At 40.1% G+C, this 18274-nt stretch overlaps 1 protein-coding gene across 1 annotated transcript; it reads right to left on the reverse strand.

Moving 5' to 3' along the window:
- Nucleotides 1-16794: 16794 nt before the first annotated feature.
- On the reverse strand, nucleotides 16795-17951 carry LOC107779999 (putative calcium-binding protein CML16). The gene has a single exon (XM_016600507.1). It carries the CDS (start codon nucleotides 17690-17692, stop codon nucleotides 17210-17212), a length of 483 nt encoding a protein of 160 aa, XP_016455993.1. The 5' UTR covers nucleotides 17693-17951; the 3' UTR covers nucleotides 16795-17209.
- Between the last annotated feature and the right edge of the window lie 323 nt (nucleotides 17952-18274).

Raw genomic sequence — 18274 nt, forward strand, 5'->3', positions numbered from 1 at the left:
GATTATTCACCGGTGTTCCAGGTCAAAATGCAAATAAACATTTGAAGGGGTTTGTGGACACGTGTTGGGGGAGTAAACAGAGAAAAGTCTCCGAGGATGCTTTGAGGCTAAGGCTTTTTCCTTTCTATTTATGAGGGAAAGATTTAAATTGGTTGGAACGTTTGCCGAACCATTTTATTCATACTTGGGATGAATTGGTGGAAAAGTTTATTTCTAAGTACTTATCTCCGGGGCACATGGCTACACTTAGGAATGGGATTCTAGCATTCAAGTAAGAGCTCAAGGAACCACTACACGAGATATGGGAGCGATATAGAACAATGGTTAAAGAATGTCCCAATAACGATATGATGGAGAACATGATTCAACAAACTTTCTATCGTAGGATCAACACAAGCAACCAATGTGTAGTGAATCAACTTGCCGGTGGAAACTTCATGACTACACCTTATGCGGTGGCGTGTGAGATCTTAGATGCAATGGCAGATACATCATCGGCATGGCAATCTCAGGCTAATGTTCCACAAGGTGATCCCAACGTGATTCACCTCCACAAAGAGTTGCATGACCATGGGCAAGCCATAGCCGAATTGACTACCACCATGAATCAACTAGCAAAAGCTCAACTTCAACAAGTACAAAATCCTAGGCAAGTCAATTCCATGGAGGGAGTAAACATGATGGTTAACAAACGGAAAACCAAGGGTCCACAAGTGCAACAACGAGTGGACACTTTTGTGCAAGAAGATAGTGGGTTTGATCAAGATGATTCTTACAATGACCAAAAAGAGGAGGTGCAATATTAGAACAACTTTCAAGGGCAACGAAATAATTTCCAAGGCCCAAATCAACAACAATGGCGACCTTAAAAACATCAAGGCAATTGGAATTCTAACAACTAAGGTAATTGGAGTGGTGGAAACAATCAAGAATATTGGCATAACAACAACAATCAAGGAAATTGGAATGGAAATAATCAAGGTAATTGGGGAGGTAACAATCAAGGTGGATGGAAAAATAATCAAGGAAACCGGGGGTCGGGTTTTCAACGGCCCCCGATGTATCAACAACCGAGCAACCCGCCTCCTTATCCTTCCCATGCTCCTAGTTCTTCCAGTAATGAAATGGGGTGTATTGAGAACATGTTCAAAAAAATGATAGAGAAGAATGCCGATTCTAATGCTCAACTTGCCTTACACAACATATCGATCCGCAACTTAGAAGTGCAAATGGGGAAAATCTCTCAAGCTCTAAATTCTCGTCCTAAGGGGTCACTACCAAGTGACACGGTGGTGAACCCAAAGAATGGGAACAACACGAAACATGCCATGGCCGTTACTAAAAAATGTGGAAGAGGTGGGAGTGCACCCACCTCAAGTCAAATGCAACTTGGGTATGATGAGCAAGTAGTATAAGAAGAAGAGGTCCCAAGCAATGTGATGCAATCAAATGATGAAGTTCGAATTGATATTGATGATAAAGTGGAAGAGACTCAAGAGGAAGTGAACCAGTCGGGATCACGTTATTGACATACCAGAATCGGTAGTGTAAAAGGATAAGGAACCATTGCCTAAGCCTCCTCCTCCATATCCTCAAAGTCTTGCCAAGAAAAATGGCAAGAATCAATTCAAAATGTTCATTGACATGATGAAGAGTCTCTCAATCAATATGCCATTAGTTGAAGCTTTGGAACGCCCGGTTATGGAAAGTTTATGAAGGAATTGGTGACAAAGAAGCGGTCGATGAATGTTGAAACTATCAAAGTCACTTATCAAGTGAGTGCAATTGTGAATTCAATGGCTCCTAAATTGGAAGATCCCGACGCTTTTACAATCCCTTGTACCATTGGAAGTGCCGAGTTTGCTAAAGCTCTTTGTAATCTTGGGGCAAGTATCGATTTGATGCTCTATTCAGTTTTCAAGACTTTGAGAATTGGGCAACCAAGACCCACATCTATGAGATTACAAATGGCCGATCGTACCATGAAGAGACCGTTGGGAGTGATTGAAGATGTATTGGTTCATGTTGATAAATTCATTCTTCCGACAGATTTTGTCATTCTTGATTATGAAGTGGACTATGAGGTACCAATTATTCTTGGAAGACCTTTCCTTGCTACGGGGAAGGCTCTATGTTGATGTGGAAGCCGGAGAACTCACTTTATGAGTGGGTGATGAAAAGATGGTATTCCACATGTTCAAATCTATGTGGCAACCAAATAGAAATGGAGTCTGTTCTTTTGTGGACTTGGTGACCGATGTGATTGTTGATGATACAAGTGCCACGATCAATGTGGGTGATATGTTGGAGGTTGTCTTGCTCAACTTTGATGATGACGAGATGGATGGCTTCATTTAATGTGTGAACTCTTTGCAAGGAATGGGGTCGTACAACTATGCACCCCTGAAACTCTCCTTGGATCTTAAAAATAGGAAAACTCCTCCTACAAAGCCTTAAGTTGAAGAGCCTCCGACCTTGTAGTTGAAGCCATTGCCCCCACATCTTCGGTGTGAATTTCTTAACCCTTGTTCTACTTTACCGGTTATTCTTTCCTCTTGTTTGGCAAACGTGTAGGTTGACTCTGCATTGGCAGTGCTACATAAGAGGAGGAAGGCTATTGGATGGACATTGGCAGATATTCGGGGAATAAGCCCCGTATTTTGCATGAACAAGATCAACTTGGAGGAAGATGCCAAACCATCTATTGAACATAAAAGGAGACTCAATGAGGCTATGCAAGAAGTGGTCAAAAAGGAGATTATCAAGTGTTTGAATGCCGGGGTTGTCTACCCAATTTCCGAGAGTTCGTGGACTTCTCCAGTGCAATGTGTCCCAAAGAAGGGAGGCATGATGGTGGTCACCAATGATAAGAATGAGTTGATTCCCACAAGAACGGTGATCGGGTGGAGAGTGTGTATGGACTATCGTAAGCTCAACAAAGTCACAAGGAAGGATCATTTTCCACTTCCCTTCCTTGACCAAATGCTTGATAGGTTGGCCGGCCGTGCTTTCTATTATTTTCTAGATGGCTATTCGGGATACAACCAAATCCTTATTGCTCCGGAAGATCAAGAGAAAACAACTTTTACATGTCCCTATGGTACTTTCGTATTCAAGCGGATGCCATTTGGTTTATGTAATGCACCGATAACTTTTCAAAGGTGTATGGTGTCTATCTTCACGGACATGGTGGAGGACTACCTTGAAGTTTTCATGGATGACTTCTCGGTGGTCGGGGATTCCTTTGATGATTGTTTGGTAAATTTGGATAATGTATTGTCAAGATGTGAAGAAACAAATTTGGTGCTAAATTGGGAGATGTGTCATTTCATGGTCGAGGAAGGAATTGTACTTGGCCACAAGATCTCTAAGAATGACATTGAAGTCGACAAGGCAAAGATTGAGGTGATGTCTAAACTTCCACCTCCAACTTCGGTGAAAGGCGTGCGGAGTTTCTTAGGCCACGTGGGATTTTACCGACGTTTTATCAAGTATTTCTCTAAAGTGGTGAACCCGGTGTGCAAGATTTTATAGAAAGATTCTAAGTTTCACTTCAATGATGATTGTATGAGAGCCTTTGAATTGTTAAAGTTCAAGTTGACAACCACTGTCATTATCACCGCTCCAAGTTACATGTGCGATGCTAGTGACGTAGAGCTTGGAGCTTGATATTGACATCCAAGATCGAAGAGGGAGTGAAAATTAAGTGACGGACCACTTGTCTCGTTTGGAGGAGGAGGGGAGGCCGTATAATGGCCTTGAAATCAATTACTCCTTCCCCGATGAGAAACTCTTGGCTATTTCAATGAAGGAGGTGCCATGGTTCGCGGATCTAGCAAATTTCCTTGTGTGTGGAATTATCCCAGATGAGTTCTCTTCAAACCAAAGGAAGAAACTCAAACGGGATTGTCAATATTATATTGGGATGAGCCATACCTTTTCTTGATTTGTACGGATGTGGTAATTAGAAGATGCGTACCGAAAGAAGAGGAAAGTGATATTCTTGGGGTTTGTCATTCTTCGCTATATAGTGGTCACCATGGTGGAGCAAGAACGGCGGCCAGAGTGCTAAGTTGCGGTTTCTATTGGCCCACTCTTTAAAAGGATGCAAGTGATTTAGTGAAAAGATGTGATGAATGTCAAAGGGCCGGTGGAATCTCGAAGAAGAATGAAATGCCTCTCACTACTATTTTATAGATTGATATCTTTGATGTGTGGGGTATTGACTTCATGGATCCTTTTGTGAGTTCTTGTGGAAATACCTACATCTTGGTCGCGTTTGATTATGTGTCTAAATGGTTTGAGGCCATTGCTCTACCCAACAATGAAGTGAGAAGTGTGGTGGCGTTCTTGAAGAAGAATATTTTCACAAGGTTTGGTACTCTGCGGGCTATCATAAGCGATGGGGGTCACATTTTTGCAACAAGGCTTTTGACACTTTACTTAGCAAGTATGGGGTTACTCATAAAGTTATGACTCTCTATCATCCACAAGCTAGCGGTCAAGTGGAAGTCTCCAACCGGTAGATAAAGAGTATCTTGTCCAAAACAGTGAATGCTAACCGGACGAATTGGTCTAAGAAGCTCAATGATGCATTATGGGCTTATCGTACGGCTTACAAAACACCTATCAGAATGTCTCCATATCGGTTGATGTTTGGAAAATCTTTTCATCTTCCGGTGGAACTTGAGCACAAAGCCATGTGGGCTATAAAGAAGTTGAATCTTGATTGGGACGTAGCCGCTAACTTGAGGGTTGCACATTTGAATGAATTGGATGAGTTCTGGTACCATGCTTATGCAAGTTCATCCTTGTACAAATAAAAGATGAAATATCTTCATGATAAATACATTTAGAACAAAGAGTTCAAGGTGAGTGATCTTGTATTTTTGTTCAACTCACGATTGAGGATGTTTCCCGGAAAGCTAAAGTCTAAATGGAGTGGTCCTTTTGAAATTGTGGGTGTGACACCTTTTGGTGCATTGGACTTGAAAATAAAAAATAATGAGGTATTTCGAGTCAATGGTCACCAGGTGAAGCACTATTTGGGAAAAGTTGGTGATGCCCACGTTGTGGCAGTGATTCATTTCAAATGATGGTAATATGCGTCGTGTCGCAACGTTAAATAATGCAATTCTTGGGAGGCAACCCATGTGTTTTTTCTTTTCTTTGTTTCTTTTGTAGTTAGGATTTATTTTTATGCTAACTTGATTTGAAGTGTGTTGCAGGGATGAGTGTGCTTTACAGGAATTGTGCCCAGAAATGTGGTTTAGTGTGGAAAGAAGTGCGGACCACACAATTATGGTTGTTGCAGCAGAAGGAGATCTGCGGCTACAGAATGACATTGCGGACCACACAAATTGAAGGTGGAAAATGATAGCTCTCTAAAGTTTGCCTGTCAGAAAAAGGGTCGATTTGCCGCCGCAACACAAATTTTGCGGTTCGAAACAAAATCTGCGACCGCAAACACAATTTTGCGGTCCACAAAATGAATGGGCAACTGAGCTCCCAGGAAACAGAGTGTGGACCGCAATTGAAATTTTGCGGCTGCATTCACGTCCCCTTCCCTTGAATAAACCCGACAAGTATAAATAGAGGGCTTAGGGCTACTGCTTGCACGCCAAGCATCTGTTGATCACTCATTTCTTGCCCTCACTCATATCTGGTATGCTTCATAATCTTGTTAATTTCTTTTAATTTTTAGATTTTTAGTAGACATTTAGACTATTTATCTGTTGAATCCATTTGAACAACCATGTATGGTAAATTTATAGTGGGTAGACTGGAAAATGCTCAAGGGGGAATGGGTAAATAGATTTCCTTGCTTAGATGTTGTTTCCATGTCCAAATTGTGCAAAAATTGCAAGCCCTAGGTAAAAATGGTTGTCTGTTCGTAATTGGTTCAAATCTGCGGCCATACAAGAAGTTGTGCGGTCCGCAGAAGCTAAGTCTAGGGTACTTTAGTAAGGCATGGTTCTGCGACCGCAATGAAAAATGTGCGGACCGCAGAAATCCCATTGCGGCCGCAGAACACCCTATTTTCTGTCATCAGAGAGTTGGCATGTTGGTGGTATCTGAATTGCGGTCGCAATGAGAAATGTGCAGACCGCAATCCATTTCTGCGGCCGCAATTGAGAATTGTACGGTCCGTAAGTCCCATTCTACGGTCGCAATGAAAAATCAGCAGACCGCAAGTCCCCACCCTGCACACATATTTCAACTGTGTTCCTTACTGTTTCTTATGGTGTGTCCTTACATTCATTGTATGTCTGAACTTGAATTGCATCTAACAACCGCCTTTTCTTGGTACAGCAAATGGTTCGATCTAGAGGCAGAGGCGACACTTCAAAAGGAAGGGGTGACCCTTCTCGGGGACGAGGGAAGAGACCCTTACCTAGTGTACAACTGCATGAAATCAGAAAGAAAACAACAGTCAGCAGAGGGAGAGGCGCAGACCTTTCCAAGACCAGTTCTTATGCCCCATCTAGGGAAGCATCAGAGGGCAACTCAGCCTCTGTACATGAGTAGTCGGTTGTCCAGTCAAGGCCGCTAGAGAGGTATCAGCTCAGGGACAAGTCTTCCACATCTCATAGCACTTCCGAGGGCTCGAAAAGTGCTAGTCAGGCTTGTGAGCCATCTACTACACCTTCCCCTAAGGCACCAGAGGAATCAATGTAGGACATCCCTGATGATGGTATAGGGGGAGATGCTACCGTTACCGGCCTTGAGAGATCAAAGAAGAAAGAGGTGTGGGAGGACCGGTTTGTCAGTTTGGTTGCCTTCACCAGTTTCTGTGAATAGTGGCTAGTGAGGTCGCTCACTCTTGAGCGACAGTTTCAGTTGAAATATCTTGAGGTACAACCCTGCAGTATTGAGACAGTTTAGAGAACGCAAAGAGTGGATGTGGTTTACCAGAGCGTGGTGGCTGCAAAGGAATACCTTGTCCAGTAATTTTATGCTAGTGTGGCGCATATCAAGAAAGGGACAAAGGTGACTAAAGTGAGGAACCTCAAGGTGCGATTTAATCAGCACACATTGAACACTTGCTTGGGTTTTGATGATGTCGAGCCCATAGAGTACTTAGAGAAATGTGCACCTGGGGATACAGTTCGGCCTTGGCTAGCTGAGATTTTAGCAGCTCCTAGGCTACCACCACCATAGAATCACAGTAGGGGGTTCTATTCACAAGAGTACGCTGAGCTTTGAGGCAAAGGGGTGGAAGACCTTTTTATGCAACCGACTAGACCCGAGCCAGATTGAGACATGTCTTCCTATTCCGCGGGCAGTTCTAGTGGCTTCCATCATGGCTGGGTACCCCATCAATGTGGGAGCTGTGATGTCAGCCAATATCTTTGTGGTCGTTCGGCAAGCTAACATATCCTACCCGTATCCCAACACCATTACAGAGTATCTCACGGATGTGAGGGTAGAGCCGAGGAACTTTGATACAAAGGTGCAGGCGAAGAAGTCATTCTCATGGTACTCATTGATGGATGCACACAACCCTAAGAGAAAGGGTCAGGCATCTACCACCACAGGCCAGTCTGATGAGCCATCGGCGGTAGTTGTAGAGACAGTTGATATTCCATCCACTTCGGTCGAGCCTTCATCGAGTGTCGCAAATATGCCTCCACCACCATCCTCAGTTCCTACAGTAGTCCCTGTCATAGGTTCCACCTCGGCTTTGAAGTCGGTGCCCATGCCTACTACTCCACTCTCTTCGCTGCGAGTCTTCCAGACATTGGCGAGCCTCAACAAATGGAAGCAGACAACCACTGCAAAGCTGTCTGACTTATCAAGTACTATTGCAGCACAGTCCTCTATGCCGGCACCTCAGATGCCCCCATCAGTGGATGACACTCTGAAGAAGCTCCTAGAAAACCAGAACACTATCATGGCTACATTGGTATAGCATGGGTTAGTGATTGAAGAGCTAGGAAAAGAAGTTAAGAAAATGAGAAAGTCCCAGGCCTCCAAGAAGTCCGTGGAAAAGCTCCGAAGACAGGTTACCAAGCTTGCTGCAGTCGTAGATTTTCCATTTGATATGCTGAGTGACCCACACCATCCAGGCCCAGATCCTACAGCACCTACAACACTAGTTGGCCAGTCTGAGGAGCCATACCTTGCTGCTGACACTGTCGAGACAGTGCGTCAGATGTTCACCAACCCAGTCACTCCCAAAGTTCAGGATGATGAGATCCAGTTGGATGAGACTGAGGTCGGTGACGTTTTTATGGACACAAAGATGGCCAAGGAGCCATAAGGAGCTTTCTTCACTCTTACCCTTCCTTTACTCTTATTTTGTTAAACATTGGGGACAATGCTTATATTTATTCTGGGGGTGAAGTTTATTTGATTATAGTTGATAATTCTGAGACAATTGATTTGTAATAACTAGGCAATATTTTCTCCTCTTTCCTTATTCTGAATATATTCTCTTCGCTCCTTTAATTGTGTATATATCTTCTCATTCTCCCTCATTATGTATATTCGTTATGCTTTCGATAGTTTTTGCTTTGTAGCTTCTGTATGTTTCTTTTCTTATTAGTTAGTGTTTAATTGAGTAGCTTCTAACTTCTTTTTGAATTAGTAGCTTCTTTTTGAATTAGTAGCTCCTTCTTGATTTAGTAGCTTCTTTTTATATTTTTGTAGACAATAAGCCTTTGGTTTTCTTAATGCCACGGTTCTTTCCAAAGGTAGTTTTTATGTGAATCGGGTGACTCTTCCCAACGATGGATGGCGTGACAACCTTCTTAAGGGACTGAGTCAGTTTTTAGTGTTTAGGTAATAATAATAGTAGTAATGAATAAAAAAGACCTAATTAAGCCATGCTCGAAGAGTCAAACATGCTTCACTTGGTACCAACACACTTAACTACGTGCTTATGGTTAGAAATAAGGTTTTTGAAAGAAATAGCTCTAGTTAGTGACTTTGTGACTCTTGTGTTGACTTAGGCAACAATCGAGTATTTAATCGAACCATAGTGATTTTTAATCTTGAATGTGGTCATTGTGCGCCCTCGACTCTTTCCTCTTTAACAATCCAGTTGCGTGAGGGGTGAGATGCTTTGTTGTTAATCTAAGCACCCGTGTGAAAGGTCTAGAACTTGCCCCGAATGTGTTTCAAGGCAAAATCCTAAGTTTTGCTTGGCTTGAGAAGTGATTGTAGGATTTCCTTGGCCCGTTTGAGTTCTCTATTTCTTACTAATGATGTCATCCCTAGTCAACCTCTTCGAGCCTCTATCCTTTCTCATTTGAAAACCATGTTACAAGCCTTTAGCCGTTCTATTGTGACCCTCTCTTGGCACCCGAACTTTCCTTAGCACTCATGTGAAACAAATGTCTAAAAACATAAGTTTGGGGGAGGGACGAGGAAATTGAAAAAGGGTATCAAGGCACAAAAATAGAAAATTAAATGATGATAAGAAAAGGCAAAGAAAAGGAAAGAACAAAAAGAAAATTGCAACAAAAATGAATAAGTAGAAGAGTTGAAGGGATTTAAAGAAAAGGCAATGAGCCCACACATGGAGAAATATGAGTGTAATGATCAAGAAAGAGTGATGTTAAGTCTCTCTAGTCCCCCAAGGAAAAGAAAAAGCCTCAAAGAATTGGCAAGGTATGAGCCGAGAATAAAAAGATGGAGTGCTTAAGAAAAGGTGTAACCACTCAACCATATTGTATCCAACCCTAACCTAAAAGCCTTCATTACATCTCGAAAGAATTCCTACCTGATTTCAAGTCGAGTAAGCTTACATTAGTGGCGATTTACATGAGGGACAAACCTATGGTACTTGAAGCCGTACTTGCGACATTCTCTTGAGAGAGATGAGTGAACATTTCATAAGCCTTTGGATTGAGTGCTAAAATTCTTAAGTGAGCTATGCAAATGGAAAGTATATGAGGAGGAGTTTAGAATCCACAATGACCTACATGAGAGAGCGAGCTTCCTTGATGAATAAAGTCAACTCTTGATGCTCAAGTGTCACACCAGAACTATATGTGCATAATTGTTCAACTTGTAGCCTTATTGATAATACATAAGTAGTGTGGGTAATTGTTTGTCCCAACTGATGTGTGAATGGCTCACATTTGAATAGCTGAAATGACCCTCAACTTGTGGAGGTGGGAACTATTTTGTTTGATTTGAGGACAAGCAGAGACTTAAGTTTGGGGGAGTTGATAAGTGGGGATTTTGACTACTTATTAGCGCCTTTTTGCTTTTTTTTTTAGTCTAAAAGTATTGAATTGTATTCCCAAAACTAATAAAAAGTGCAAAATTGCAGGAATGTTGGAAGTTGGAATCCTGAGATAAAATCTGACTCAAAAAGGAGCAGTTCGTACTCAAGGCAACAAAAGGGTACAGAAGCATACAAAGTGCAATCCGTAGAAGGAATTCTTTCGTCGCAGAAGAAATTGCGGTCCGCAGAATTCCATCTGCGGCCACAAACAACGAAGGAAAACTCATCAGACTTCCTAGCAATTTGTGGACCGCACATGAATTGTGCGGCTGCAAAAGAAGAGCGTGAGACCAAATTCAGAGGGTGTGCAAAATTTTCAAGTTTCGAGTCCCTCAGAATTGCGGACCGTACAAGAATTGTGTGGCCGCAGGAGAAGTGCCTTGCGGCCGCAGACATTAAAAGGTGTGGATCGCAAAAGACTAGGTTGCGGTCGTAGTTCTAAATCTGCGTACCGCAAAAATGTTGTCTCACGATCGCAATTCAAAATTGTGCGGCCGTAGAATCCCAGCTCCTGCAAGATAAAGAATTCTGCAGACCGCACATAAAATTGTGCGGCCGCAAAATCTCCCGAAGGGCATTTTTGTCCAAAATTTTCAGCCTTGTATAAATAGACGAGTTTCATAAAATTAGGTCAAGTTTTGACATCAGCAAGTCCTGTAGCCGTTTTTCTTTGCCCCTTTTGGAAGTTTTCTATATTTTGGTGTATTTTACTATAGATTTTATCATTTTAACTTTACATTATGAGTTTAATTAGTATTTCTTTTTTTTTTCTTCAATATCAAGCATGAGTAGATAGATGTTTACTAAGGTTGTGACCCAACCCTAGTTCGTTCACCTTATGGGTAATTAAATTAGTGCTTATTTATGATTGGGTGTTTATTATTTAGCCTAGTTCATGCTTTAATTTGTGGAATTAATGGTTGCAAATATTAGTTCATGCCTATTTGACTTAGTCTCAACTTGAGAAATAAAGACTTAGTCTAGGAAACCTTGGCTAATAAGGAATTGGGTCAATGGAGAGATTGATTAATCCAATTAAATAGTTCAACCTAGAGATAGTAATAACCCGACTTGAGCTTTTATTAATTGTATTGTGTGATACCCATTTGGTCTTGATAAAGCCAAATTGAGCAAAACCATTCTCTGACCAATAGGTATTGAGTGGGTAACTGAGAGTTGATAGCTATATTACACCCCGATCAATATAACAAACATTAAGGTTTTTATCCTATTAGGCTAACAACTATCTAATGGTCACATCCCTAGGCTTTTGCCTATTTAAAAAACATCAAAAACAAGTATCTTAGTCTTCTTTCTCTATTTTGCAATCTTTAGTTTTAAAATAGAAATAGCAACAAAACCCTTTCTTGTGTAAGTGAAAATTAAGATAATTCAATTTCACGCATTAGAATATAAACTCCTAACTCCCATCTAGATCCCTGTGGATTCGATCCCGACTCTTCATTGGGTTACTATAATTGCAATCGACCATTTCATACCTTGTTTTGAGGCGTGTATTTGAGCGCGGTTCAATTTCGCATAGCTCAGTCTAGACATAAGAGTTATGCCGATCGTAGAGTTCACGATGTTGTATTCATGGTTGGAGAGAGGGTATTGCTCCGGGTTTCACCCATGAAGGGTGTGATGAGGTTCGGAAAGAAGGGCAAGTTGAGCCCTAGGTATATCAGACCCTTTGAGATTCTTGAGAGAGTAGGTGAGGTGGCCTATAGACTGGCATTGCCACCTAGTTTATCAGCAGTCCATCCGATGTTCCATATGGCCATGCTCCGGAAGTATCATGGTGATATGTCCCATGTGTTAGATTTAAACTCAGTCCAATTGGACAAGGATTTGACTTATGATGAGGAGTCGCTGACCATCCTAGCCCGGGAGGTCCGGAAGTTAAGGTCTAAGAGTTATCCTTTAGTTCGAGTGTAGTTGAGAGGTCAGCCGATTGAGGCAGCCGCGTGGGAGTCCGAGTCGGACATGCGGAGTAGATATCCACACCTTTTCACCAGTCCAGGTATCTTTCTATGTCCATTCGAGGACTAACGTTTGTTTTAGAGGTGAACAATGTGATGACCCGATAGGTCATTTTCAGTTTTAGCCTTCATTTCTATGTTCCGAGACCTCGAATAGCTCTGTTTAGCCTTCCTCGATTTGCGTGTGCAGTCAATGTCTTTTTTCAAAAAAGTTTTATGTGAAAAGTCTATGAAAAAGTGAAATTTAGCCTTAAAACCCATTTAAGTTTACTACGGTCAATGTTTTGTATAAACGGACCCGAATCAGTATTTTGAAGGTCCAAGTGGGTTCGTATCGTGATTTGGGACTTAGGCGTATGCCCAGAATCGAATTCGGAAGTCCCTAACTTAATTTAATGTGATTTGTTGAAAACTAGTAATTTGGAGGCTAAAAGAATTCCTAAGTTTGACCGTAGGTTGACTTTGTTGCTACCGGGTTCAAATTTTGATTTCGGAACTTGGTATAGGTTCATTTCACTATTTATGACTTGTCTGCAAAATTTGGTGCAAAACAGAGTTTATTTGACGTGATTCGGACGTTCGGTTGTAAATTTGCATGTTCTTGAGTTTCTTTGAAAATATCATTCATTTTGATATCTGATTCGTAGTTCTAGGTGTTATTTTAGTATTTTGATCGCACGATCAAGTTCGAATGATTTTACTACACTTGTGTGCATGTTTGGTTAGGAGCTCGAGGGGCTCGAGTGAGTTTCGGATAGACTACAAAGTGATTTTTGGACTTAGGCTATGGCTTGTTCTGAGTTTTCTGATGTTTGGTGCATCCTTCTTCGCGATTGCGAAGATACTCTCACGATCGCGTAGAGTAACCTGGGCTGGGGTGGCGTTTCCTCTATGCAAACGCGAGGCTAAGGACGCGAACGCGAAGCAATGGTGGGATCACCCTTTGCGAATGCGAATAGCACTACGCGAACGCGATGAGTTAAGGGGTCTGGGAGGGGAGCAGGGGTTGTTCTACGCGAACGCGAGCCCACGCTCGAGAACGCGATGGATAGGGGAGACAGACCATCGCGAACGCATGTAACCCCTGGCGAACGCGAAGGTCATTTGGGTCGCTGCACATCGCGATCGCGTCAGGCCCTTCGCGAACGCGAAGAATGCCTGACGCCTAGTCACTTAAATGTTCCAAAGACAGGATTTTCTTTATTTTTCACCATCTTCACATTAGAGCTCGGCCTAGAGGCGATTTTGAAGAGAAATATCATCCCCATTTCATAGGTTAGTATACTTTAACTCATTTTCTTCCATTTCCATCAACACCCATTAATTTCTAACCTTAATCTATGCTCTTTCATGGTAGAAAATTAGGGATTTGGATAGAATTGGGGGTTTTATAAAATTGAGATGTATACCTCAAATTGAGGTCGTATTTCGAAACTAATCACATAATCGGGCTCGGGGTGAATGGATAATTGGGTTTTGGTCCGAATCTCGATTTTTGACCAAGCGATCCTGGGGTTGACTTTTTGAAAAAAGTGTAAAGATCTTAACTTTATGTATTGTAATTAATTTTCCTAGCATTGTTTGTTGATATTAAGTCGATTTTGGTTAGATTTGATTAGTTTGGAGGCAAATTTAGAGGAAAGTCCCCGGTTGAGCTTTGATTTGCTTGCGGAGCGAGGTAAATATTGGGTCTAACCTTGATTTGGGGAATTAGGAACCCTTGAACTATATGTTATGTGAATTATGTGTATAACGACATATATGTGAGCTGACGAGTGTATATACGCCGTCAAAATAATTGTTTCCATGCTTTCTCGTATTTCATTAATTATCTTATTCCATGTCTTAACTGTTACATGCCTTAATTGCTTGCTATGTTGTAACTTATTACTTGACATTTATTTACTCTTGTATTGAAATATTTGTTTCTTTCATGATTCCACGATTAATTGCTACTTGCTTTAACTTTCTTATTTGTATACTTTAACTGTCATATATTTGGCGTTATTCTTATTTCTTTGTGTTAATTGTAGCATTCCTTGATTTGATACGGGGTTCCTTTATTGCTTTGCTCTCATATTCTTTAATCGTAGAGATTCTTGTGAATTGAGTTATTGGATTGATTACATTTATTGAATTTGTTTGTGGATCGGGTTGCACACTGCAACAGTTGTGATATGGTGAAATAAGGGAGGATTTTGAGATTGATACGGTGGGATCAGATTGCGCGTCTCAACGGATTTTATATGTTATTCTTGATATTGATACGGTGAAATAAGGGAGGCTTATGTTTGTACGGTGGGATCGAGTTGCACGCCGCAACAGATTGTGTGTGTTGTACTCATTGTTATATTGTGTTAGCTTCCGTATTTTCATATGATATTCTGAGGGATGATATTTCTGGATTCACTGGTTTCGAGGGTTGAGTTTGTTTTCATTAGTTTATTGTTTTGCCGTCATTTCCTGTTTTTCTTTCATATTATTATATTTATACAATGTATAGGTTATTGTAAGTTACTCGCCTTAGCCTCGTCACTACTTCGCTGAGGTTAGGCTCGGCACTTACAAAGTACATGGGGTCGGTTGTACTCATACTACACTCTGCACTTCTTGTGCAGATTTTGGAGTCGGTCCTAGCGGCGGTCAGTAGATTGCTCGGATTGATTGCTTGACGGAGACTTGAGGTATAGATGTACGACGTTTGCAGCCGTGAAGTCTCCTTCTACATTACTCTAGCTGTTTATTTCATTTCAAACAGTTATGCTTTCATTCAGACTATTATTTGTAGTACTCTAGTCGCTCGTGCACTTGTGACACCAGTTCTGGGATTGTATCTGGATATCACCATTATTTTAGTTGATTCACTTTATTTTAGTTTTATTCAACTTATTGGTTTTCATTTAAATTGATATGTTAAAAATGGTTAATAACTACATCTAACGTTGGCTTGCCTAGCAAGTGAAATGTTAGGTACCATCACAGTCCCGAGGGTGGGAGATTTGTTGGTACAACTTCTGAATTAATATGTGTCTTACTACTGAACTCTTTCTAGCTAAAGAGATGTCTCTCTTATAGCTATTATTTTAGCAATTACTAGGGCTTGCTATTTTCCTTTTTCCTTGTTTGTTTCCTTTTTACTAACTACGTAAATTTTATTATTAGTATTTTATTTACATAACCTTTTTGTTGAACTATCTTGGAAATCACAACTGTTAAGCTGATCAGTCGGCCTTTCTATATATAGAAATAAAAAAGTTAAAGTAACTGACGACAGCAAATAGCAGATGGCATGCAGTTGAGTTTTGTTGGGTAAATCTTCACCATGCTCCGAACAGTTATAGACTTTGTTTTGCAGAGTGGCATTATTCTACCTTTTTTGTTTCAATTATCTTCTCTTGCCGGTGGCATATATACACTACAATTCTACGAAGGTTCCACCTTTCCTAGCTAGCCTTTGCCAACATAGGAGAAAGATTTTTTTATTCCTTTTCTTTTAGGGTTAAAAAAAAAGGGGGCAACATTAAAAGTTTTTATTATGTAAAGGGGATTCAACAAGTTTCATATATACATAAAAAGTTTCTTTTACCTGTATATGCTGTATAAGGATTCAATTAAACTCTCTTCGCTATAGCTCCGCCACCGTGGGTCAGGAGGACAAAAATTATTAAGTGACAGATTAAGATATTAAATGAAATTCCTGTTTCTTCGTTTTCCAGCTACACCATGTGCATTCTTTTTAAATTATTGCAGGTTTCAACAATAAATCCAGATATAGGGAAATTAGAAAGATGATTGCTGAAATAAGAATAGGTTGCAGTTTGAACTTTAATTTGTTTATCTCGATCAACGACAAAAGGAATCTTCAAGACCATGTAATTAACATCTAAAATCTAGTTATATTACTCTCTCCTGTTCACTGTTCACTCTTAAGTGAATTGTTTTTGTTCTTTTAACACATATTAAAGTATTCACATTTTAATATTAATTAATAATAAAATTGATCATATTAATTTTAATTTGCTACTTGAAAATATAATAAATTACTCATAGGTTCTTTATTCCAAGGATAACTTTAAAAAAAAGATGTTATTTCTTTCTTGATATCTGAAAAAATTAAATATTATAAAAAAAAAAAAAAAAAATCACTACGGGGACAGGAGGAAGTATCATTTAACATCCAAAATATCGAGTCACTTACTGAGATCTAGGGGGGAGGAGTGTTAGTTTCATGATGTACAAGTAGGTCCAAAAGAAAACACTCTTTTACTTTTCATGCATATGCCCATAAAAAACAATGACAAAATAAGTGTTATTATCCTTCTCTAATATACAAAAGCTAAAAGAAACAAGAAAAATAAAAACAAAGAGGAAGATGCGAGGAAAAAATCAATGCACAAAATTCAACCACTACCTGTTAAGATGTTGAGGAGATGAATGTATGTTTGTCTTATGTCATACAAGTGGTCCAAATGAAACCCCTCTTGACTTTTCATGCATAGTACTCAACGCCAAATTAATAAGAAGACCGTTTCACCCATATAAACAAATCCATGTAGATAAAAATAATGATAAAAGTTAAAAAGATAAATTTGGGGGAATCTTCTTGAATCATATACATTAATTGAGGCTCCCATAACCTCAAAATACTTTGACATTGTCAAATTCTTGTCTACAATATTTGGTCATTACACATAATTAAAGGGTCCAATAATCTGACCTCAAAAATACACAAAAGCTAAAAGAAACAAAGAAGAAGGCGCAAAGAAAAAATCAATGCACAAAATACAATAACACCACCACAAAGGTCAACAATTGGACCGAATCTAAAACCATCAAAATCATCTTCTACAAACGGTCGATCAACCAACGACAACTGTTAACGTTAATTAATGATACCACGTCAGATGAAAATGACCAAAAAAACCACCTTATAATTAACATACCGGAAAACCGCTCTAATATACCGGTAATTAAATAAACGACCATTTAATTAGGAGACAGTTAAGCCAAGAACATCAGCTGCAGATCTTCCCATAATATTAGCAAACTCATTAAAACTAATAACACCATCACCATTCGTGTCAGCTTCTTGCATCATGTCAGACAACTCTTTATACGTTAACGGACGTCCCATTTTAGCCATTGATCCAGCCAGCTCAGCCGCCGTGATGTAGCCGTTACCGTCGCGATCAAACGATCGGAAAACCTCCATGAGTTGTTCTTGATTTATCAAGATTTCTGCATTCATGTCGGGTAATATGGCATTTACGAGTTCGTCGAATTCAATGAATCCGTTGCCATTGTTGTCCATGTTGGCTAACAATATGTGGATTTGATCTCCTGTGGGTTTGAGGCCTAGTGAACGGAGGAGAGCGGCTAACTCTAGCTGAGTGAGGCTGCCATCACGATCAAGATCAAATCGCGTGAATATTTCCTTTAGCTGTTTGTGTTGATCTGATTGAAGAGTAGCCATGATTATGCGTATATATTGAGCTCGTAATAATATCTCATGTATTATTCAGAAGAATGATATATATTGAGAGCTTAGTATTCAGAAGAATATATCTATGGTGTGTGAGAAATTAAAGAGAGAGAGGAAAGCAAGATGTGTCAAGTTGTGTTAGTATTTGTTTGTTTTTGGATTTAGTGATGTAAAGACAAACCATGTGAGGAACTGGGAAAAGAGAGCAAGTGGAGGAAAGAGAGAGGAAAAGGTTGACCGGTGGGGGAAGGAAATTGTAGAGGAAAATACTTGCCTATGATATAAAAGAATGTAATTAATAACTAATTTTGGATAAGATCAAACTTTTTTTATCTTACAGGTTAACTTAGTTTATTTTTATGAATCACTAAACAGATCGCATTCATTCATGGCTGCTATTTAAAATGACAGGTTTGCCATTCAATAAATGGTTGGTGAAACCTTTAATAACAACAACATACCCACTATTATCCCACGTTATGGGGTCTGAGGAGGGTAGTGTGTACACAGACCTTGTGAAGATAGGGAGGTTGTTTCCAATAGACTCTCGGCTCAGGAAAGCATAAGCACCAC

This window comes from Nicotiana tabacum, chromosome 9 (genome assembly GCF_000715075.1).
Source record: "Nicotiana tabacum cultivar K326 chromosome 9, ASM71507v2, whole genome shotgun sequence".
NCBI classification, from domain to species: domain Eukaryota; kingdom Viridiplantae; phylum Streptophyta; class Magnoliopsida; order Solanales; family Solanaceae; genus Nicotiana; species Nicotiana tabacum.